Below are 25,180 nucleotides of genomic sequence, written 5' to 3' on the forward strand. Positions count from 1 at the left end.
AAACCTTACGTTTAGTTTAGGGAAACAGCTTGGAATCAGGGCTTTCAGTCCACTGAGTCTATGCCGACCATCGATCACCAGTTCACCCTAGTTCTTTGTTATCCCACTTTCTCATCCACTCCCGACACACTCGGGCAATTTACAGAAGCCATTTAACCTACAAACCCGCACATCTTTGGGATGTGGGAGCAAATCAGAGCACTGGGAGGAAACCCACGATGACAGGGAGAATACGCAAAGTCCACACAAACAGCACCTGAGTGATTTGAACTGTTGCTGTGAGGCAGCAACTCCACCAGCTGAACCACTCTAATGCTACAGTATGGCATCCAGCATTATGTGACTCATGTAATTATGAATATGCTCATTGATTAGCCATAGGTGGGGACTGGTATTGGTTTATGGACAAGGATCTCAAAGTGTTGGAGTAACTCAGCGGGTCAGGCAGCATCTCTGGAGAACATGATGGAAAGGTGACGTTTTGGGTCGAGACCGTTCCTCAGACTGATTGTAGGGGGGGGGGGGGGGGGAGAAGAGAAGAAAGCTGGACGAGGGGCGAATCAGGACAAAGCATGCTGGGTCATAGGTGCACACTGATGAGGGGGGGGAGGTTTGACAGACGGATGGTTGGAACAAAGGCCAGATACAAAAGTAGGTGTGAGACAGCGTTGAAAAGTTGCAAATTTGTGTAGCCCGAGGCTAGAAAGTAGCATGGAGGGGGAGGGGGGGGGGGAACGGCTGCTTGGAGTTGGAAGGGCAGATTCCCCCGACAATAAAGGATCCACACTCGTAAAGCTGCTGTTAATCTTCCACCTTTAAAACTCTCTTTAATTATACAAGGATGAATTAATATGGGATGAGAAATAAACCAAGAAAGGCAACTATCAAGGGGGAAAATTATGGCCACACTACACCATGCAGGTTAAACTCAGCGGGTGCAGCAGCATCTATGGAGCGAAGGAAAGAGGCAACGTTTCGGCCCGAAACGTTGCCTATTTCCTTGCTCCACAGATGCTGCTGCTCCCGCTGAGTTTCTACAGCATTTTTGTCTACCTTCGATTTTCCAGCATCTGCAGTTCCTTCTTAAACACCATGCAGATTAATTGGCTTTGGTAAAATTGTAAAATAATTGCTAGTAGTAGGAGAATGCTAGTGTACGAGTCGCGTCGATCGCTGGTCGGCGTGGACTCGGTGGGCCAACGGGCTTGATTCCACGCCGTATCTCTCAAGTGTAAAGCCCACGTCAACAGCGCATGAACCTGTCAGGAGGTAGTACTCACGGAATTGGCAGATGTATCGGTTGCGAGTCTTGCAGCGCTGGTCATTCCAATTAAAGGCGCTGGAGACTTGCAACTCAACGCAGTTTCCAAACCTGCCCAGACAAACAAGAGGTTTGATGATTAACTAAAGGAATGCATTAGATTACACGCCCAGCTGCCTCACTGAACACACCGAGTTTCGAGGCAATCCTGCAACATGTTCACGATTTAAACACTTTGGTGAACGGCCCCATTACTGTAAACAATGAGTACCAGCACATCACTGTAAGCATTATGTTGTGGACAAATACATTGTCTGTCTGGAATAATATTCGATCACTGAGAATATTGTAGCATCACTGTTGCAAATACTATATTCAGGAATGCTAAAATTAAAAAAATACAGGAATATTACGGTAAATACTGTGCAAGGAAGCACGAATGTTAAGACTTCAAAGAGATATTATTGTAATTAAAATGCAGGAATATATATTGTAAATCCTGATCATGGTTCTTACTATAAACACCACTCAGCAGCACCACTTACATTGTCAATAGTGATTAAGAGGCGATTCCATTACTATCAAGAGCATTTACCCAATGCTTGAGACATTATTGTAAATATTGTTATGTAGGGGACACTGTGCCATTACTGCAAATACCGTGCATAAAGAAACAGCTGCTAGTTAATGCTAAGCAGCTTTTATCTTTTGTAGAACGGTGAATTATCATACATACAAATGCAGATGATGAGCAAAGGTTTCACCGTGTAGAAATAAGGAAATGCTGGTTTACCAAGGAAAGACACAAAATGGTGGGGTGGCTCAGCGGGTCAGGCAGCATCCCTGGAGATGACGTTTCAGATCGGGACCCTTCTTCAGCCTCGTATGACCTCTCGTGGGTGTCAACGATTGTGGGAAGAAGGCAGGAGAGTGGGGTTGAGAGGGAGAGATAGATCAGCCATGATTGAATGGCGGAGTAGACTCACTGGGCCGAATGGCCTACTTCTGCTGCTATGACTAATGAACTGCAGTACTGTAAACTGCACAGGACTCGGTTCTAATACTGTGCGTTCCTGGGGAACAAGGGTGGATAGGCGAGGAGACGGACGTCAGTTCGCTGGTCGATCCACACGTCCAAGGAAGGCAATGGCTGGAGACCCGCAGAAGATTGGGGCTCGCCTGGAACGGGAACCACTCATAATACCTAGAGCATGGACTGTATTTTGAAAATGGCACCAAAACATGGCGCCTCTTGCACACGGGATCAGTAGACTATTTCTGTACACTTGCAGATCGGGGATATGCTTGGCTATGGCAATACTCTAGTGGGCTGTCTGTAAGAAGAATTTCACGGTGCATTTGCACTTCACAGCAGGGGACAATAGAAGCACAATTGACCATAGAAACACTGTGCACAGGACTCTGTAATACTGTAAATACTGTGCATTGCAGCTAGTTCTGATATTGTAAATACAGTTCACAGGGACCCACTTCTAAGCCAGTAAATACCGTGCCCATAGGGATCCAGTTCTATTATTGCAAATACTGTGCACAGTGACACTGTTCAATTACTGTACATACTGTGTACCAGGACACTCTTCCAATGCTGAGTAGTTAACTCACTGGTACTATTCATTGTACAACCCAACTGCTGTAATTACCGCATATGCTTGTTTTATCCAATCAATGGGGCCAAGGAAAGAGCGTTCACGTCGCGGCCCTGTTTCAACCAATCTTTCCACCACCACGCACAAGACGCACAAGAAGCGCAAGACAGACACCATTGTGCAGATGCCGAGAAGTGTGTTCAGCTCTGGCTGAACAACTTCTAATCTTGTGTGTGGACTCGACAAGAAGAAGAAGATCCAATCAATAAATATCTACTATTGGCTTTGTTCCTTTAGAGTTAATATTTTGCACAGTGTCTCTGGTTCGTTTGTACAAAGTACGTCTATAGGCGCAGTAAAAACTTTGTAACAGGGTGTCTCACATTACTGTAACTCCACTGTAAACCAGACCTATCTTGATATTGTTTGCATGATGCATGGTTACTGCATCTGCAAATTATAGTTTCAAACCCTAATGGACACGTTGCTTTCTAAAAAAAAAATAAAACTTGAGTTACTTGCACCCTGAACGCAACAAATTCCCAACTATCCCGCGGGCGGTCCATTATCTCCAGTACAATTGCAACGTTCACTCTCACTAACACATGTGCAGGACAATGAGTTCTCACAGCAGCTCACTCAACAGAACAGGGAGCGATCATCTGAAGAAGGGTCTCGACCCAAAACGTCACCCATTCCTTCCCCAGTCTCAAACTGCAACTACTGTGGCTAAGGGTATTGATGTGGATAGAGAACTGGCTGGCTGGCAGACAGGAAGCAAAGAGTAGGAGTAGGAGCTGTGAGGAGGATGCTAGGAGGCTGCAAGATGACTTGGCTAGGCTGGGTGAATGGGCAAATTCTTGCCATAGAGGGAGTACAGAGAAGGTTCACCAGACTGATTCCTGGGGTGGCAGGACTTTCATATGAAGAGATGCCGTCTGTCCCACTGAGTTACTCCAGCATTTTGTGCCCGTCTTTGGTTCCTTCCTACACAGGTGATCATCTGGGGATTGCTGCCAAACTCACCCTTGATTATCCGGCTGCCCAAATGCAAAGCTGTAAAAGGAGGGAGTCTCTCCCGTGTCCCAACGGAACGAGTCTTTCAATGTTTTATACGTCAAGCCTGAAAATAGCATATGATCAAATTATTGCAGTAAATCAATCACCATCTTTATCCATCTCTCTCCTAGTAACCCCACTCTCCATCTCTCTCCTAGTAACCCCACTCTCCATCTCTCTCCTAGTAACCCCACTCTCGTACTACCACGTGTCACTAACTGCATCTCCCTTGGTGTTGCACCAGCTCCCTTACACTGTCCCTCAGAAACCCCTCTCCCCCATCACCCTGTGTCACTGACTGCATCTCCAATCACTCCACCACCCCCCCCCCCCCCCCAAGCACCCTGTGTTAAATGATTGCATCAATGCTGTTGTCAACCCAGCTTCTTCACGCTATGGATAACAACTACAGAGTCACAGAGAACGGAAACAGGCCCTTCGGCCCAACTTGCCCATGCCAACCCACGTGTGCCATCTGCACTAGTCCCACCTGCCTGTGTTTGGCCCATATCCCTCTAAACCTACCCTATTCAAGTACCTGTCTAAATGTTTCTTAAATGTTGCAATATACCTGCCTCAATTACCTCCTCTGGTAGCTGGTTCCATACACCCACCATCCTCTGTGTAGAAAACGGTTACCCCTCAGGTTCCTATCACCCCCCACATCTTAAACCTATGACTTTGATGATTTGTAATGTTGGATGGAGTGACGGGGGGGGGGGGGAGGGTTGAGATGGTACCTGCTGCTGGATGTAAACGCCTTGGTTTAACTACATCTTGCCCTTGGTCGGCCTGTGTTTATATTTTACCATATTGCCCAACAGCCATATTTCTGGTTTGCAAATTCTTTGGGCTACCAGCACTTCTGAGGGACAGAACCCTCTGGTGTCCTGGATTCAATCCACACTGGCCCCTGGACCTCCATCCTACCAACCAATACCAGGGCCCTTGTCCCACGGCCCACCACACATCTCACTTCATCAGGACATCTCCGATCTGAGGCTGTCCCAGCCCCACACTGCCGGCTCTACCACCAACCCAAGGCCCACAAACAGGACTGTCCCAATAGATGGTTCACCTGAGCAAAAAACTTTTGTCACCTCTAGCCTTGGCCACTTACTCCACCCATCTGCCGATCACCACCCTCCCTCACTTGTATACACCTGTTCACCCCCTCAACTGCTCCTCTGTTCTAGCTTTCTTCCCTCTATCACAATCGGTCTGAGTAACACCATGAAAGTACACAGTGTTGTGGAGGTGACTGGGGTGCAGCAGCTCACCAATCCAGAAGTTGCGTGTTTCAAAGTCAGGGTTGGTAACCTCGTTGGTGTTCTCCAGCTGGCCGAGGTAAAAGGCCAGGATATCCTGCACCTTCTGGTTTTTCACTTGTGCTAAAATCCCACCACGCTCCTGGGCACAAACACAAGAATAACAATCGACCAGGAGAGATTTCCAAACAGCCCAGTGCACAAATCACACAACTAAATACAAAATCATGGTGCATAGCAGGATATTGTTTTGATTTTGATCGGGCTGTTACCTGACATTTACTCTTGGCTCCGTAGTATGTATCTGCTTCGGGAGAGACCATGAAGCAGTCGCCATCGATCAGGATATCACAGGTGTGGAATGGAAATTCCAGCTTTTCTGGGAAAGGAATGCCAGACACAAATTAATTTGGTGAAATGTGGGATGGAGGGGATGGGAGGAGAATGGGAATGTAACAGATTTAGGTTTCGGTTTATTATTGTCACATGTACCCAGGTAGTGAAAAGCTTTTGTCTGCATGCAATCCAATATCTGCTGTACATGAATACAATTAAATCAAACACGTGTACGAAAAGAGACCCCAGGAAATGCAAGTGAGTACATTAGGTAGAGCACAGAGAAAGATATCACAGTGCAGAATATAGTTTTTTTCAACCTTGTAACACAACCGCTCCAAAGAAAAAGTCCAACGTCTGTATGAGAACGGTTGGAGACTTAAGTCTGTAACTTAGGTTATTGAAGGACCATTTAGAAATCTGATAACAGGGGGCAAGAAACTGCTCCGGAGTCTGGTGGTACATGCTTTCAAGCTTCTGTATCTTCTGCCCAACAGTAACGGGGAGAAGGAGGAATGACTGGGTGGGATAGGTCCACGATTATGTTGATTGCTTTCTCGAGGCAGCGTGAAATGGAGATGGAGTCCGTGGAGGGGAGTCTGGTCTGTGTGATGGACTGACTACATCCTTGCTATCTCGGGCAGAGCTGTTCCCAAACCAAGCTGTGCTATCCAACAGTGTGACGAAGGGTCTCGTCCCGAAACACCACCTATTACTTTTCTCCAGAGATGCTGCCTGACCCATTGAGTTACTCCAGCATTCTGTGCCTATCTTCAGTATACTTTCTACGATGCATCTGTAGACGTTTGCAAGAGCTGTTGGAGGTGGGCCGAATTTCCCCAGTATCCTGAGGAAATGGAGGCATCAGTGTGCTTTTTTTGGCTATTGCTTGGATACTCCATTTTGAAATACTTCAATGATAAACCAAGTTCCCTGGGTTCAAGTAACCTTTCCCTCAACTCCATTGTCGTTTTCCTTCTCATGCTCAAAAGAGTTTAGCTCAGGTGTGAAGTCTGAAGAAGGGTCTTGACCAGAAACGTCACCCATCCTTTCTCTCCAGAGATGCTGCCTGTCCCGCTGAGTTACTCCAGCATTTTGTGTCTATCTTTGAGTTTCGCTCATACTCTGATCTGCGGTTCTCTCAAAGAACCATCCTTGAACAAGCTCTCTGAACACTGTAGATGTTGAAAGGCCTCCAATGGATCCCCATTGTCAATTACTCTATCAATGATGGCTGTACCTTCTGTCTTCTGGGTTCTCATTGAAACATGGAACATAGAAAATAGGTTTGGGAGTAGACCATGCGGCCCTTCAAGCCAACACCGCCATTCAATATGATCATGGCTGATCATCACGTGCCTGCTTTCCCCCCCCCATATCCATTGATTCTGTTAGCCCCTAGAGCTAAATCTAACTCTCTCTTGAAAACATTCAGTGAATTGGCCTCCACTGCTTCTCAGCTCTCCTCACTCCCTCTCATTTAAGAACGCACACTTTGTCCAATTACCGACATGGTGACACAGCAGTAGAGTTGCTGCCTTACAGCGCCAGGGACCCGGGTTCAATCCTGACTACGGGTGCTGTCTGTACGGAGTTTGTACGTTCTCCGCGTGACCCTGTGGAATTCTCTGCAGTGGAGGCAGGTTCTCTGGATGCTTTCAAGAGAGAGCTAGATAGGGCTCTTAAAAATAGCGGAGTCAGGGGATATGGGGAGAAGGCAGGAACGGGGTAATGATTGTGAATGATCAGCCATGATCACATTGAGTGGCATTGCTGGCTCTCCTGCTCCTGCACCTATTGTCTATTGGCCCATGTGGTCTTTCTCTGGGATTCCGGTTTCCTCCCGCACTATAAAGACGTACAGGTTTGTAGGTTAATTGACTTGGTTAAATTGTAAATTGTCCCTAGTGTGTGTAGAGTGGTGTTGTAATGAAGGGATTGCTGGTCAGTGAGCCTGTATCTCTAAACTAAACTAAACTAAACTAAACTACCCCCTAAACACTTTGACTTTGCTTTTGCTCCATTGTTCTAAAATCTCTTTACAGGGCTTGTGTCAAACTCTGATTGGTAACACTTCCATGAACAGCCTTTGGATGCGTCATCACCGGACCATTTTACGATGTTATTATTGTGCCTTAGTGCAAAACTTTCATTCAATTGCTTAATGATATATCTCCCAGATTTAACCACCTGAAGCATTTTGCAATATGCGTGCCCAGCCCATGCAGCAGAATACAGAAGGCAGACAGAAAACCATTTAATGATTTAACTGCAGTCCTACAAAGTATTCACATCAGGAGCTGTAACCTCGACAGCCACTGGATGGAGCCTGAGGATTGTTGATGCTCTCCTAGCAGAGTCAATGATTCAGTTCAATGATACTTTGGTACAGTGAAATGCTTTGTTTTGCATACAACCCAGTAAAATCATACAGCAGACCTCACCAAGGCAGTACACAAGACTTGCCACGTTTCTGGCGCCGATAAAGACTCCTGTACCTTCACTCCTCCAGTCCGAGACGGGAATAAACCAGTTGACAGGAATATTTTCCCAATTGAGTAAATATTGTACATATACATATCCAGATTATAGAAAAATTAACTGTGCATTTTATATAGGGTGTCTATATAAATACTCTGACAGGATGCATTGCGTCATGGTATGGCAACAGCTCTGCCCTTGATCACCTGAATCTGCAGTGAGTGGTAAACATAGCCCTGTCCATCACAGGCTCGTCACTTCCTTCTCTCCAGCCCCATCTGAGATGTGCCAACCACAACTTATAGAGGTCTTATAGAGGTTACATTGATCTTATAGAGGTGTACAAAATCATGGGAGGAATAGATCAGGTCGATGCACCGAGTTTCTTGCCCAGAGTGGGGAAATCGAGGACCAGAGGACATAGGTTTAAGGTGAAGGGGAAAAGGTTTAATAGGAATCTGAGGTTTTCACACAAAGGGTGGTGGGTGTATGGAACAAGCTGCCAGAGGAGGTAGTTGAGGCAGGGACTATCCCGACGTTTAAGAAACAGTTAGACAGGTACATGGATTGGGTAGGTTTGGAGGCATACGAACCAAATGCAGCGAGGTGGGACTAGTGTAGCTGGGAGATGTTGGCCGGTGTGGGCAAGTTGGGCCAAAGGGCCTGTTTCCACACTGTATTTCCTCACTATGATTCTATAACCTGTCCATGGACACTTGTTGCCTGGGAGGTGTCCATCGCCACAGATCACTCTGTGGTCACCGCTCTCGTTTCAATCTGCAGCTTGATGTGAACAAGTTGGCACTCACCTCCACACAGCACGCCACCGTATCCCACGTCACAGATACAGGAGCACTCCTCATCCCTGTACTTGCCGTAAATACACTGCAGGCTGCACCTGACTGGGAGAAAAGGACAACCACCAGAGTGTGATAGACCAATAACACTTCAATCTGTTCCCACTCACATATGGAGCAGCCCCGAAATGTTGGCTAAAGTCCAATAAAACAAATTCCTTCCTGTCCAGTCTTAGTATTTAGAATTCCAATTAATAGACTAAACATCCCTGCTCGATATACATGTGGGTGGCAGCACTCGGAGTCCAAAGAGATTTGAAATCCAGAAAAACTACAGCCAATTCCTTATGTAGGAAGGAACTGCAGATGCTGGTTTATACCGAAGATAGACACAAAATGCTGGAGTAACTCAGCAGGTCAGACAACTTCTCTGAAGAAAACGGATGGGGGACGTTTCAGGTATGAAGAAGGAGGATTCCAACCCGAAACATCACCCGTCCTTTTACTCCAGAGAAAACATCACCCAACCTTATCTCCTGACCCCCTGAGTTACTCCAACACTTGTGTCTATAATACCATGGCTTTTTCTCAAATGTTGGGATGGGCCAGTGTTATTGTCATTCCCACTAGCCCCTGACCTGACAAAAGCACTTACACAGTGTTGTTGGGGAGGGAGCCTCAGGGCTTGTACCTCGTGGCAATGAAGGAATGACAATGCATTTCCAGGTCAGGATGGCGTGTGAACAGGGGTGAAGGAGGGTGGGGAACCAGCAGGTAGAGGTGCTCCATGCACCGGCTACCCTTACATAGAACAGTGCACCACAATGTAGAAATAAAGAACTGCAGATGCTGGTTTATACAAAAGATAAAGTACTGGAGTAACCCAGCGGATCCGGCAGCATCTCTGGAGAAGGATTGGTTTCTGGTTGGGTCTCCTCTTCAGACTGGAAGTGGGAGGTGACGTGGAATGAGCTGGAGGCGAGACAAGACCAGCACTGATATTTTCTCGCCTCGAGCTCTCCCCGCCCCCCACCCCACTTTCAGTCTGAAGAAGGGTCCCAACCCAAAACACCACCTATCCATTTTCGCAGGAGTAATGCTGCCTGACCCACTTAGTTACTCCAGCACTTTGCGTCTATCTTTAGAACAGTACATCACAGGAACAGGCCCTCTGGATCACAATGACTGCGCCGAACATGATCCCAAGTTTAATGTACTGCTGATGCTCCATCTCCCACTGGCGATACAAACTGAGACCTCTCAGATCTCTGGAGCTGGATAGTAGACTTCACATGGATTAAACTTGCAGGCCAGCCCTTATCCCTGGAGTCCAGCCCTTATTTATATGTCAGTCAGCACCATGAAGACAATTATTGGATCGATACTATATTTGGAGGTTTTGCCAGGTGCAAATTAACTGTGTGCCTTCTGGTCTTTAACAGCAAATAACTTATTCATGTAAAAACGGAACAGCAAATATAAAGACATCTCTATTTTGTTATTACAGCATGGGTGACTATTGGGCGAACCAGGTCCAGGGTGGCTCCCACAAAAGCAATCCCTTCAGTCCCATTCTCTCCCGACAATTAGGGCGGCACGGTGGCACAGCGGTAGAGTTGCTGCCTTACCGCACCAGAGACCTGGGTTCGATCCTGACAACGGGTGCTGTTTGTATAGAGATTGTACCTACTCCCCGTGACAATAGACAATAGGTGCAGGAGTAGGCCATACGGCCCTTCAAGCCAGCACCGCCATTCAATGTGATCATGGCTGATCATCCACAATCAGTACCCCGTTCCTGCCTTCTCCCCATATCCCCTGATTCTGCTATTTTCAAGAGCCCTATCTAGATCTCTCTTGAAAGCATCCAGAGAACCGGCCTCCACCGCCCTCTGAGGCAGAGAATTCCACAGACTCGCAACTGTTTGTGTGAAAAAGTGTTTCCTCGTCTCCGTACTAAATGGCTTACCCCTTATTCTTAAACTGTGGCCCCCGGTTCTGGACTCCCCCAACATCGGGAACATGGGTTTTCCCCCCAGGTGCTCTGTTGTCCTCCCAGACTCCAAAGATGTTTAGGTTTGTAGGTTAATTGGCTTGGTAAAATGTAAATTGTCCCTAGTGTGTGTAGGATTGTGTTAATGTGCAGGGATCACTGGTCAGCGCGGACTCGGTGGGCCGAAGGGCCTGTTTCCGCTCAGTATCTGTAAATTAAACTAAATTTACCCTTTGTTATATGCTCATCAATTCCACTTTCATTCTTTTGCCACCTACCTACACCAGGGGTGATTTATTTTAGTCACTTCACCCACCAGCTCATCCCTGAGACGTGGGAGGAAACTGCATCAGTCAGGAGCAATGTGCAAACTTCACGCAGAGACTATTGGAGGATGGGGCCTGGGTCTCTCGAGCTGCGAGGTAGCAGCAACAACAGTTGCTCCACCATTCTGGCCTATTGCCCCCCAAACCAGTACCCAAGAGGTGAACAGGTCTGATTTCCTGTACGTACCTTGGCAATATCTTCCAGTGAATCCGGGTAGACACTCACATCGACACGAGGTCACGTTCAGCTGGCCCCTGTTCCCACAGCTCATCCGACATGGATTCCTCGGCACCTCTGGAAGAGAAGATTGCATCTACATAGTACCCATCACAACCATGCAAAATCCCAAAAGGTATTTCATCACCAACTGTGTCCTTAACTTAAGCCGAACCTGAAATGTAGGAACCGCGGCAGAAAGCTTTTGCCTAGTAAGATTCCAAAAATTTGCCATGAGCCAAAATTAGTGATTTCGGTTGAATTCCTCTGCTCATTCAACAGTGAGATTGATAATGTACCAACGTGCAGGCTATGGGGCTCACAATCCCTCCATAGTCCCTCACTTCTAGCAATGACACTGATTCTCCCCAGATCCTCCCTTCACCCTCTACACACATGTTGATACAAAGAAATTCCCTAATACGCTTGATTTCCTTTATGTCATTCAGAGAGTCACTATTATCAGATTTCAAAGAGTCCATGTAACTTAATGCCTTTCTTTTCCTTCATATCATTCATAAAGAAACTGTGCTGGACACATAAATTCAAGGGGAGTTGTGTAATGATTTGTGTAAGAAACAAATTATTGTTATTCGCGTGCTGGCTTTCAGCAGGAAGGACATTGAGTGTAGTAGCACGGACGTTATGTTGCAATTTTACACCACATTGGTGAGCTTACACTTGGAATACCATGTTTAGTTTTAGTCACCCTGTAATAGGAAAGATGACATTAAGATGGGAAGAATGCAGGAAAGATTTAAGACGATGTTGCCAGGTCTCGAGGGGCTGAGTTATAGAGAAAGGTTTGGCAAGTTAGGACTTTATTAACTTGATCGTAAGAGACTAAGGGGTGATCTTCTGGAGATGCACAAAACCATGAGTCTCAGAGAGATCTGGATGAATTCAATGGCCATTTCCCCCCAAGGTTGGGGTTATCTAGAACTGAGGCGAGAAGGGAAATATTTAATAGGAACCAGAGGGAAAATGTTTTCATACAGAGGGTGGTCTGAATATGGAATACGCTTTGAGAGGAAATGGATAAGACAGAATCAAGAAGCAGAGGACATGGGCTTAAGTTGAGGGGTAACTTTTTTTACACTAAGGGTGGTGAATGTATGGAACGAGCTGTCGGAGGGGGTAGCTGAGGCAGGTACTATCCTAACATTTAAGAGACATTTGGACAGGTACATGGATATGATAGGTTTGGTGTGTAAGAAGGAACTGCAGATGCTGGTTTAAACCGAAGATAGACAGTATCTCATATTTCGCTTGGGCAGCTTACAGCTCAGTGGTAAGAATATTGATTTCTCTCCCTTCAGGTAGCCCCGGCATTCCCTCTCTCTCTCTCTCTATCCCTCCCTCACTCAAGTCACACTAGTTTCTCATTTGCATCCCACAAACAGCTTACAATGGCCTGTTTCCTTTATCATCATAACTTTTTTGCATATCTTTCATTCATTCATTTTTTATCTCTCCACATCACCGTCTATATCTCTCATTTCCCTTATCCCTAACCAGTCTGAAGAAGGGTCTCGACCCGAAACGTCACCCATTCCTTCTCTTCAGAGATGCTGCCTGTCCCGCTGAGTTACTCCAGCTTTATGTCTATCTTAGGTTTAGAGGGTTATGGGGCAAGCACGGGCAGTAGGGACTAGTGTAGATGTGGCATGTTGGTCGGCATGTGCAAGTTGGGCCGAAGGGACTGTTTCCACGCTGTATGACTTGGTGACACTATGACTTGAAGTATTGTGATTAGTTTTAGTCACCCTGCAAAAGGTATTTCGAAAACTCAAATGTTTGGTTAACACTGTTCAGAATTGACCTGAAATGAACAGTTTTGTGTCCACAATGTATATTTATCCTTCCAGTCCCCTTTAACGAATAAGACCCATTTGAGAAGGGTTCACAGCATCTAATACCTTGGGCACACTGCCAATTACAGGATGTACCAACAGAAGTTGTTAAAATGAAGTCCGTAGTTAATTAGATAGTCGACGGTACAACAGGTAACACGTACTCACCACACAGGCCTCCATGGTGGTCCCAGGATTTAAAACAGCCTGACATGCGGGAAGTGCAGAAGGAGCATGAAGGTCCTTCCTTGTAGGGAATGATTGTTCTCCCATTGATTTCCCAGTTTCCTCTGAATCAAGAAGAAGGAGGTAAGATGGAGTCTAAACCATTACTTCAATCCTAGCCATTCTAATCTGAAAGTGTAAGCTAGGAACCTGGACACTGTGTAAACCGGGATGCGGGTGATATATTGGTACTGGTATTGGTTCATTATTGTCATATGTAATGAGATACAATGTAACACTTTGTAATGGGGAAATAGTCTGTACTTGTATACCACTAATCCTACTTAAAAGGTGCTTTCATTGTCGAGTCTTCAAAAATGAATTTATCCATGCAAATTTACCATAGTTACTTAAGGGAACATTGACTGCGTAGCTTCTTTGTCCATAGTGTTAATATGAGCTGCACCAGACTAATTCCTGTGCCATGTTTGGACATGCACTTGATTCACCAAGGTAAAGAAGGCCATGGACCAAATGCTGGTAAATTGAATTAGTGTGGATAGGTACTTGATGGTCAGCATGGACATCTTGGGCCAAAGGACCTGTTTCTGTGTCAGACGACCCTCTCGCTAGAAAGCAAGGTTTGTGTTGCCTCCACGCACAGCGTGTGGAGAACAGTGAGAGAAGAAGACCTTTACTTCATTAGTCTGGGTTTCAAAATCCCTCCCCATTTTTAAAGATGAGAGGAAGCAGAAATGTTACAAATGGTATTTGACAGGTTAAGTGAGTGAGTGAAGACATAGCATGTGAAATGCAAAGTAGAAAGCAGTAAGCTTCATCCTTGATTAAGACCTCCAAACACAATTGGTATAGAAATTAAAAATACATTTGCAGGCACTGATGTCAGAAATTAAAGGTAAACTTGCCAGGTACTGGTACATACAAGGTCTAGGAGAAAACAAATTCATGTAATAACATAAGAAATGAATTGTTTGGTATAAAAACATGCAATATAAACAATATATTGGAGCAGATTAATGAGCTGTTTGATTCACAACCCAGAATCAATCAATTAGCTCCTGAAGAATGCATCTGTTTCCATTGGGTTTAAGAGAATAGCAGTATTGTGACTAATGGTGGGATGTTGAAGGCTATTAGAGGCAAGATGTCACATACGTCAGAGGGTGGTGAATCTGTGGAATTCATTGTCACAGAAGGCTGTGGAGGCCAAGTCAAAGGATATTTTTAAGGTAGAGATCGATTCTTGATTAGTACAGATGTCAGTGGTTATGGGGAGAAGGCAGGAGAATGGGGTTGGGAGGGGAGAGATAGATCAGCCATGATTGAATGGCAGAGTAGACTTGATGGGCCGAATGGCCTAATTCTGCTCCCATCACTTATGGCCTTATGATAAAGACTCCTGGGTCCCTCTGGAATGAGTGAGTTTATGGTAAAAAGGCTCTTACCCTGGAGAATAGGCACAGACTACAACCATCATCCATTTGTCATTGTGAAGGCAAGTGTGTTTCCCACATCCCACTTTGCTCGAGGTGGCCCAGACCAGCTGTGAAATAAACACCAGAAAGTTAGACATATGTAGGAAGGAACTGCAGATGCTCGTTAAAACTTTGTTCAGTTAATTACTAATTCCAGGTCACAACACAGAGCATACAGTTGTCTAATCCCAGTGTGTGTTACTATTGCTAGACACAAAAAGCTGGAGTAACTCAGCGGGACAGGCAGCATTTGTGGAAAGAAGGAATGGGTGACGTTTCGGGTCGAGACCCTTCTTCAGACTGGTTAGGGATAATGAAAATGAGATATATAGACCTGGATGTGGAGAGATAAAGAACAATGAATGAAGGATATGTGAAAAAGTAAGGATTATAAAGGAAACAGTCCATTGTTAACTGTTTGTAGGGTGAATACTGCGACTTGGGTGGGGGACTTGTTGGTCTAGTTTAAAGAATTACATATTCCCAGGGACACAAAATGTTGGAGTAACTCAGCGGGTCAGGCAGCATCCCTGCAGAATATGGCTAGGTAATGTTTCGGGTCAGGGTAGAGGGTACGCGCTGGAGCTCAGTGTCGCCACTGCAAAGACTTAATGGGGAATGAGAACAGTCTAGTGTCCTGCCACCATTGTTCACAGGGGCTGGGCCCTTTGTAACAACCTCTCAAATGATTCACAATTGCATTGTTAAAGGAGAGGACATGGGCGGTGTTGACGAATTGTAAGAGAATATGCTGAATTACAGATACAATGATCATAGGGAAAGACATGCACTGATAGCCTACACAGACGCTCCCCAATTTACACAAGGATTACTTCCCGTGGAGCCTTGTGTAAGTCAGATAAGTTCATAGGTTCGAGGAGTAGAATTAGGCCATTCGGACCATCAAGTCTACTCCGCCATTCAAACATGGCTGATCTATCTTTCCCTCTCAACCCCATTCTCCTGCCTTCTCCCCACAACCCCCGACACTCTATGACATTACAGATATTACGTAAGTCGGAGGAGGAGGTGCTACTGCGTACACGTAAATTTACTATTCGACGAGGGGACTATGGTGGAGCTGCGAGGCGGGGACCACGGGGAACCACAATGCAATATCTGGTATGGAGACCATGGGGGAGCTCTGAAACGGGGGACCACAGGGGAGCTCTGGCGCGGAGACCACGGGTGCGACAGTGGGTTTCAAGTATTGCCTACCTAAGTGCGTGTTTAAGCAAGCAGCTTATTATGCAAGATGGAGAGTGCATGTACTCTATATATTATCAATAAATTATATTTTTGGACAAACAAGTTATTTTATTTTAACACTGCCCTCCAGCCTGTAGGCCTATGTGCTCCTCTATAAACAGAGTCAGTTCCTGGGCACCCACCTGTGTATAGTGCTGGCAAGAGGTGTTGTATTTGCACTGGCCGGTGTGGTAGTGGTAATTCTGAGCCTCCCTGAACCACAGGTCGATGACATCCGAGACAGACACTCTCCCGTCCACAGCGGTGTGGTAATTCCAGCCAATCTCCTCCTCCTCCTCCGCCACTGGACGCCACAGGTCCTGGGGACTTCTTTGGCAACTGCTCGCTCGTATCTGTGCCAGCCAGGCAAGCTTCTCACTCCAATCCTGCAGGAAGACCCAGGCAAAGGTTGGAATGTGGGTTCATGCCCCATTGTTAATGGCCGGTATCTTTTGCATTAGCTGTTAAACTCCGACCTGTTTGCCCTTCCAGATGATCCCGTGCTGCTCTTTTGATAAGCAATGGATCCATAAGATAGAATGTGCAGGTAGGAACTGCAGATGCTGGTTTAAACCAAAGATAGACACAAAAAAGTGGAGTAACTCAGCAGGTCAGACAGCAACTCTGGAGAAAAGGAATAGGTGATGTTTTGTGTTGAGACCCTTCTTCAGACTTGACCCAAAATGTCACCTATTCCTTTTCTCCAGATATGCTGTCTGACCCACTGAGTTACTCCAGCTTTTTGTGTCTATCATCGATTACCTGAGATAGCCAGGTTTATAGTTATCAATCAACTGATATCAGTGAAACAAACTATCTATCTTACGGTCAGATTGCTATTTGAATGTAAGGGTTACTCGTCATGTAAGCACAGTCACTGCAAGGGCCATTCATCGTAAAACACTCACTGTTATTGAAGATCAGTTTTACCTACAGTGTAGCTCCGCAGTCACAGTTTACACAGGGTGATGATTACTCTTTGTGGAACTCCAGTCTTTGTTTACAGATAATGGTTACTGATTATATAACTCCACAGTAAGTTTAATGAGATCAAGGTTTAATCTATGTAATTATTGAAGGCAAGCATAACTACAGTCACTGATATCAAGAGTTAAGGGCCCGTCGCACTTGGGCGTCATTTGCGCGTCATTCATGCAACATCCTAAAAATTGCTTGGAGCATCGTGAGACGCGCATGGCGCGTGGTGGCGTATGCAGTGACGCACGGTAACGCGCGGCGCTCCAGGATTTTGGAATGCTCAAAATCCTCGCACCCCACCTGCGTGACGTATCCCTTGCGCACGCTGACGTACATGTAGCGAGTGGTGACGCACGAACATTGCCTATGCTAATTTATTATGCATCATCGTCCGTTACCATGCTCTGTCCGTATGCTGTCGGCGCACCATTTGCGCGTCTATTGAGCGTGACCACCCGGGTATAAAGCACGCGTAGTTTTGAAATTTTTTCACTGGGAAAATCCTTGCCACGGAGATCGGACAAAGTACATACATCGCAAATGGCTCCCAAATGAAGCAGGCCCCTCAAGAGCACTTGGCGCACAACTGCTAGACGATTTTCGTGCGACCGAAGCACGTCAGTCACTACCGGCCTGTCGCCTAAATGAAGTGCAAATGACGCCCAAGTGGGACAGACCCTTAAGAGTTACTTTCACTGTTTATTGAGGTAAAGATTAGGCACTATACATTCTGTCTACTCCACTGTGAAATCTCCTCAAGGTATGCCTGCTTTGAAGAAGTTCCCCTCTCCAACATCCCCTCTCACTGCACCCCTTCTGTAATTCCTCCTGCTGTACGACCATGCTTTTTTGCATATCTTTCATTCCTTTCTTCCATATAATCTCTGTATACCATCTACATCTCTCATTTCCCTTTCCTCTGACTCTCAGTCTGAAGAAGGGTCTTGACCCTTCAATGCCCCTAGCAATGAAGGCAAGTATACCATACACCTCTTTAACACCCTTTCTACCTGTGCTGCTACCTATAGTGAGTTATGAACTTGGTCTCCAAGATCCCTCAGTGCATCAATGCTGTTAAGGGTCTGGCCACTAACTGTATATTTTCCCCTGACATTCAACCCCCAAAGTGCAACACCTCACACTTGCTTGGATTAAACTCCATCTGCCTTTTCTCCCCCGTTTCGACAGCTGATCGATATCCCGCTGCATACTTTGACAGACTTTGGGCGACACAGTGGCACAGCGGTAGAGTTGCTGCCTTACAGTGCCAGAGATCTGGGTTTGATCCTGACTACGGGTGCTGTCTGTACGGAGCTTGTACATTATTACTTCAAACCCGTAACCGCGTGGGTTTACTCCAGGGACTCCAGTTTCCTCCTGCACTCCAAAGATGGCAGATTTTTAGGGTTAATTGGCTTTGCTAAAATATTAATTAGTCCCTAGTGTGTGGGATAGTGCTGTGTACGGGGTGATTGCTGGTCAGCACGGACTCGGTGGACCAAAGCTGTTTCTGTGCTTTATCTCTAAAATCTCTGAAGACTTCCTCATAGTCTGCAACCCCAGAAATGGTGTCATCTGCAAACTTACGAACCAATCTGTCTACATTGACGTTCAATTCATTTATACGTCACAAACAACAGAGGTCCCAGAACAGATCCCTGCGGAACTCCACTGCTCACAGGCATCCAGCCCGAATATTGTCCTTCCACCACAACCCCGTTTTCTATTAGTAAGCCAGTTCTGAATCCATACGACCAAATCACATGCATCTTAATCTTTTGGATCACCCTACCATAGGGGACATCAAATAGAAGAAGGGTCTCGACCCGAAACATCACCCATTCCTTCTATCCAGAGATACTGCCTGTCCCGCTGAGTTACTCCAATATTTTGCGTCTATCGTCAATGCAAACCAGCATCTGCAGTTCCTTCCTACACCTTAACATGTATCTGGGAGGGAACCAGAGCATGTGACAGAGGAAACCTCCTCAGCTTGCGCTACCTTTTAACTATGCTCACTGTTTTATTAAGGGTAAGCATTACTATGTAACTCTACAGTCACTATCTACTGACAGCTACGTTGACTTGTGGTGAAACTACAGTCATTGTTTATTGAGTGTTAAGGCCCATTATGTAACTTTACTTTCACTGTTTATTGAGGGTAAAGGTTACTCACTTGTGTAACCACAGTCACTGTTTATTGATCATGTTAAGTGTTATGTAATGCTGTCGCCATTCATTAAGTGCATATATCAGTACAATCACTGTTTATAGAACATAATAATAATAATAAATTTTATATAATGGGCGCCTTTCAGACATCTCAAGGACACCTTACATAGATTAATAGAAATAAAAACATATAATCAGAATAAAATAAGTAATAAAGACATCACAGAGACACAAATTAAAAACAGAATTCAGTCCAAAAACAGAAAATCAAAAACACAATGTGAAGAGAGAGCAGCGGCAGCCAAAGCGCACCAGCGTCCACTCTCTCTTCACGGCAGCCATCTTGGACACAGACTTACAGGATTACATTAGACAAAAAAATCATCCCCCCACAATGGATACCACTGGATACCACAATGGATATCACATAGAGGAGTACAGCACAAGAACAGGCCCTTTGGCCCACAATATTTGTGCCAAACGTGATGCCTAGTTGAACTGATCTCATCTGCCTGGACGTGATCCATTATGCCCCTGTCCCACTTAGGAAACCTGAACGGAAACCTCTGGAGACTTTGCGCCCCACCCAAGGTTTCCATGCGGTTCCTGGAGGTTGCAGGTAGTGGAAGCAGGTAGGGAGACTGACAAAAACCTCCGGGAACCGCACGGAAACCTTGGGTGGGGCGCAAAGTCTCCAGAGGTTTCCGTTCACGTTTCCAAAGTGGGACAGGGGCATTACCCTCTATTCCCTGCACTTCCATGTGCTTCTTAAACGTCATTATCGTATCTGCCTCCACCACCACCACCACCCCTGGTAATGCATTCTACTCTCACCTCTGCACCATCCTCTGTGTAAGAAACTCATCTCCATTCAACTTTCCCCCTCTCATCTTATAACTATGCCCTCTCGAGTTGGACATTTCCACGCTGGGAAAAAGGTTCTGACTCTCTATCTTATCTATACCTCTCATAATTGTATATACTTCTATCAAGTCTCCCCTCAACCTCCGACACTCCAGCGAAAACAATCCAAAAACTACCCAACCTTTGCCTTGTAGCTGAAACCCTCTAATGCAGGCAACATTCTGGTAAACCTCCTCCACGGCACCCTATCCCAAGCTTGCACATCTTTTCTGTTATGGGATGACCTGAACTGCATGCAGTACACCAGATACGGCCGAACCAAAGCTCTGTAGAGCTGCATCATGACATCCTGACTCTTATATTCAATGCCCCTAGCAAGGAAGGCAAGCATACAATATGCTTAAGATAGACACAAAGTGCTGGAGTAACTTAGCAAGTTAGGCAGCATCTCTGGAGAAAAAGGATGGGTGACGTTTCGGGTCAGGACCTTTCTTCAGTCTTCGGACTGAAAGTAAAGGGGAAGGATCTGGACATAAGACTAAAGGCCAGCACAAAGCAGGGTCGGCAACAGATGACCAAGGAAGGGTAGAGCCCATAATGGCCCTTTGTTGGCTGGGGAAGAGGTGATAACGAAGGGGTACAAGGATGCAAACTAGTATGACAACGAGGGTGAAGATGTGGGGGAGAGCTTATGCTTTCTTTGCCTTCTTTGACAAGGGTTACTTTATGTAGTTACTGTCACTGGTCAACGAGGGCAAGAGTTCCTCACTTTGTAACTGCAATGGCTGATAATTGAAATGCACAGTTACCTACTTTGTTACTACAGTCACGGTTTATTGGGGACAAAGATCTCCCAGTTTAACTCCACAGTAAATGTTTGAAGTCAGCAGTCACTCCTGATGCAACTGTACAGAGTTTATGGCAACTGTTACTCATTTATTCACAGACTCCATTTAAAGAAGCTAAGGGTTACTCACCCCCTCCATGACATGCTGGTCAACCTGAGGAATGCCTTCAGCAACAGACTGGTTCCATCAAGATGCAGGACAGAATGCCACGGGTGATCCTTCTTCCCTGCGGCTATCAAACTTTACAACTCCTCCCCCTTCTGTCATGGGATAGACTCACATCCAGCCCCCCCCCCAAAATCATTGCACATCCCCAAACCTTTCCACTCGTCACTTTAATTTCATGTTTCATGTACCTTGTTGTGTTTTATGACTGTTGGCAGTTCAATTCTCTTCCTGGGATAAATAAAGATCTATTGTACCGTATCAGAACTCTAGTCACTTCATTTAAAGCTGCCAATTGCTCCTTCACATGCATTGCTATCCTTTGTTTTGTGAAGTATCTGTTCATATGTTTGTTATTTGTAGACAGCCTTTCAGTGCATATATTGCCTGTCTATGCATCATTGTCTTCATTATATGTTCCAGACTGCGTCACCTATACAGGATTTCTTGTTCGTAAATCATTTATCATTTGATTTTCACTTTTGTCATCCCATATCCACCTCACTCCAGTCTACACATCATTACATATCCCATCTTATGATCTTGAATAACTCACTTGAACCTCTGCAAAAACACTTCAACATAGTCATAAGTTCATGGAGCAGAATTAGACCATTTGGCCCATCAAGTCTACTCCGCCATTCAATCATGACTGATCTATCATTCAAAACATACAGGTAGGTTAAATAGGTGTTGAAAATTGCCCCTTAGTGTACATGTGTGGCCGAAGTATCAGAGGAGCGTTGATGGGACGGGAGAGAAAATCAATCGCAGTTGTTCAGGGAACATAGAACAGTACAACATAGGAAAAGGCCCTCCGGCCCACAAAGCCTGTGCTGAATATGAGGATCACACATTTCACATCAAGGTCAGAGGGTCGAAGGTCTGTGCTGAATATGATGCCTACTTAAACTAAACTCTTAAACCGACATGCAAATAAGGAGGAGAGCTGGGGAATGGGACTGTAATGCCTGGACCCGATGGGCTGAATGGCCTTGTATTATGTTTTATAAGTATTGGAAAACCAGTCATTTATTTCTGTTAGGGAGCGGTGGCGCAGCGGTAGAGTTGCTACCTTACAGTGCCAGAGACCTGGGTTCGATCCAGATTAGGGGTGCTGTCTGTACAGAGTTTGGACGTTCTCCCCGTGGGTTCTCCCTGGGTACTCCGGTTTCCTCCCACACGCCAAAGACACGCAGGATTGTAGGTTAATTGGTTTTGGTAAAGATTATAAATTTTCCGTAGTGTGTAGGATTGAGCTAGTGCACAGGGATCGCTGGTCGGCGTGGACTTGATGGGCCAAAGGGTCTATTTTCACTCTATCTCAAAACTAAACTAAAGGCTTAATGTTTATTAGGCACTTTATACAACGTTAGAATGCCCTGAAGTCTGATGGAAACCTTGCACCAACACTTAAAATGGGTGGGAAGGTCGTCACACCCCAATGGATAAAGTAACAAAAATGTAGTTACTGTGCGGCAGGTTTCTCAAACTCTAATATCAGGCAGTACACAAGAGAGAAATGGCCGCTTTGAAACTGCTCCAAGCGAACACGAACGGCTATCAGAGAGGGGAGAGGACATCTTGTTAAACATCTTGTTAAACACCATCCAGGTCTGAATGGTGGCTCAAGTGGGAGACTTAAACCATTGACCTTCCGATCCTGACGTGAAATGTGTGACCTTCATATTCAGTGGCCGCCCAGTACTCTCGCACTGACCCTGCTGCCTCTGCCCATCACGTTTCACCTTTTGCCACAAGGACATGAAGGAATTTGGCCACATTCAAAATTCCACTTTGGAATGTGAGCAGATTTTTTCATAGATTTTAATCATAATATTTAATCAGTGCCATTGTTTTACTTATGAAATTATACAATACCCGGCTCCATATCTGACACTGCCTATTTTATCCCCTTCTTTGAAAACAGCCTCTTTGTCATTGACTGGTACTTGGACGGCATTCACCAACTCCTTCACAATGGCCATGTGCATTTTCTGCTCTCCTTCTCTGCCCCCTTGTTGCATCCTAAAAGGGGCTTAACAACACTACATGTTCTGGACCAGAGCATGGTCAAACACATATAAGAACAAGTGATTAATTAATCAAACATGATCCCAATAGATTTCTCTCAGAGTAACCCTTCAAGGACCACTCAATCCCAGTCATTCCCTCTGCTCCCCTACCATGTCGGGCTGAAGACACAAAGGTTTGAAAGCCCGTACCACCAGATTTAAGGACAGTTTCTTTCCCACAGTGAACAAATCCTTGAATAGATCTCTTGTATACTGAGGATGCATTCACGATGTTCCAATCTACCTAGTTGCGGCCGATGCGCATCTTTGAAACCTGCATTTTCTCTGTAAGTGAAACACTGCATTCAGCACTCTGTTTCCTTTCTCTTTGCATTAAATGCAATAGATGTGTATGGTTGCGATTGCACTCATGTTTTTGTTAACCAGGGGGTATGCAAAACAAATGTTTTTAATTTTTTTTTATACTGTGATTCGGTATACATGACAGCAAAACCAATGAATTAACACATTTGGATACAAAATATGCAACGTGGTAAGTGTGCAATTGTGGTGACCTTGCCACTGCCCTGTGACACACCTGGGGTTTTATACTCGGACTGACTGAGAATGAAAGCAGCGACTCAAAATCTCCACCACAACATTTACACAAGTAAATGGATAGGACAGGTTTAGAGGGATATGGGCCAAACGCAGGCAGGTGGGACTAGTGTAGAGGGGACACGTTGGTCGGTGTGGGCAAGTTGGGCTGAAGGGGCCCCGATTCCACGCTAGTGTGGATACTTTATAACTTTGTCTTTATAACCTTTATGTGGCGACTCTTTGCTTACCTTGGGTATGCAAAACAAAGAATATCACTGTGACTTGCACATGTGACAATAAAGTATTCATTCATTACTCTATAGTATAATGAGATGATCACGTGATGGTAACAGATCGACCAGGTGAGCACTGATCTTTATTCAATTAGCAATAGCACTGAAATAATTCCGTACGATTATGATCAAGGCCTGCTTTTTTGATGGTCGAGGCAAAGAAAGACATGTTCATATATCCCAAAGGATCACCACGTGGTTTGTTTTTATCCTTTGTTGTTAATGACTAATTTTGGGTCACAATCACACAGCCTATCGTTGTCTAATCCCAGTGTGTGTTACTATTATTAGACACAAAATGCTGGAGTAACTCAGCGGGACAGGCAGCATCTCCAGAGAGAAGGAATGGGTGACATTTCGGGTAGAGTCCCTTCTTCAGACTGCTTCTCGTCTGAAGAAGGGTCTTGACCGGAAACGTCACCCATTCCTTCTATCCAGAGATGTGGAGAAAATAACCTGCTCCTTAACACCTTAAAGACCAAGGAGATAATAATAGACTTCAGGAAGAATAAAACGGACATGGTACCATTAATTATCAGAGGGGACTGGGTGGAGAGGGTGGCGGATTTCCGCTTCCTGGGAATCCATATTGAGGAGGACTTGACGTGGAGCGTGAACACCTCTGCGCTGCTGAAAAAGGTCCAGCAGAGACTGCACTTCCTGAGGGTGCTCAGGAAGAATAACATCACTCAGAGACTGCTGCTGTCCTTTTATCGGTGCTCCATTGAGAGCCTCCTAACATACTGTGTATGCGTATGGTACACCAGCTGCACAGCGGCTCAGAGGAAAGCGCTCCAGAGGGCCATTGACAACGCCCAGAGGATTGTCGGATGCCCTCTCCTTACCTTGGAGGACTTACACAGTTCCCGCTGCATCAAAAAATCCCAGAGTATTATAAAGGACATTTCCCACCCCGGACACTCCCTGTTTGAACTGTTACCGTCAGGCAGACGGTACAGATCTACAAGGACAAGGACAAACAGACTTAAAAACAGTTTTTACCCCACTGCTATAAAGGCACTAAATGTAGCCGCCAAGGAACGCAGGGGCGATACATACATACATGAAATCGACAGAAGGATGTAGGGCTGGGTGTTTATGCGTGCTATTTTTATGATATTTATTTGAGTTGTTTATC

At 45.5% G+C, this 25,180-nt stretch overlaps 1 protein-coding gene across 1 annotated transcript in view; it reads right to left on the minus strand.

The window, feature by feature from the left end:
• LOC116976835 (C-type lectin domain family 18 member A-like) overlaps window positions 1-25,180 on the minus strand; it is a 50,428-nt gene that overhangs the window by 3,631 nt on the left and 21,617 nt on the right. Inside the window, exons 3-11 of the mRNA XM_033026806.1 lie at window positions 16,251-16,493; window positions 14,830-14,927; window positions 13,367-13,488; window positions 11,316-11,423; window positions 8,822-8,914; window positions 5,468-5,574; window positions 5,208-5,337; window positions 3,895-3,991; window positions 1,281-1,372 (exon numbers count right to left, since the gene is read on the minus strand). Of these exons, the coding sequence (XP_032882697.1) occupies window positions 1,281-1,372; window positions 3,895-3,991; window positions 5,208-5,337; window positions 5,468-5,574; window positions 8,822-8,914; window positions 11,316-11,423; window positions 13,367-13,488; window positions 14,830-14,927; window positions 16,251-16,493 (1,090 nt within the window). The remainder of the gene's footprint in view (window positions 1-1,280; window positions 1,373-3,894; window positions 3,992-5,207; window positions 5,338-5,467; window positions 5,575-8,821; window positions 8,915-11,315; window positions 11,424-13,366; window positions 13,489-14,829; window positions 14,928-16,250; window positions 16,494-25,180) is intronic.

The sequence above is a fragment of the Amblyraja radiata genome, chromosome 9 (assembly GCF_010909765.2).
Source record: "Amblyraja radiata isolate CabotCenter1 chromosome 9, sAmbRad1.1.pri, whole genome shotgun sequence".
Lineage (NCBI taxonomy): Eukaryota > Metazoa > Chordata > Chondrichthyes > Rajiformes > Rajidae > Amblyraja > Amblyraja radiata.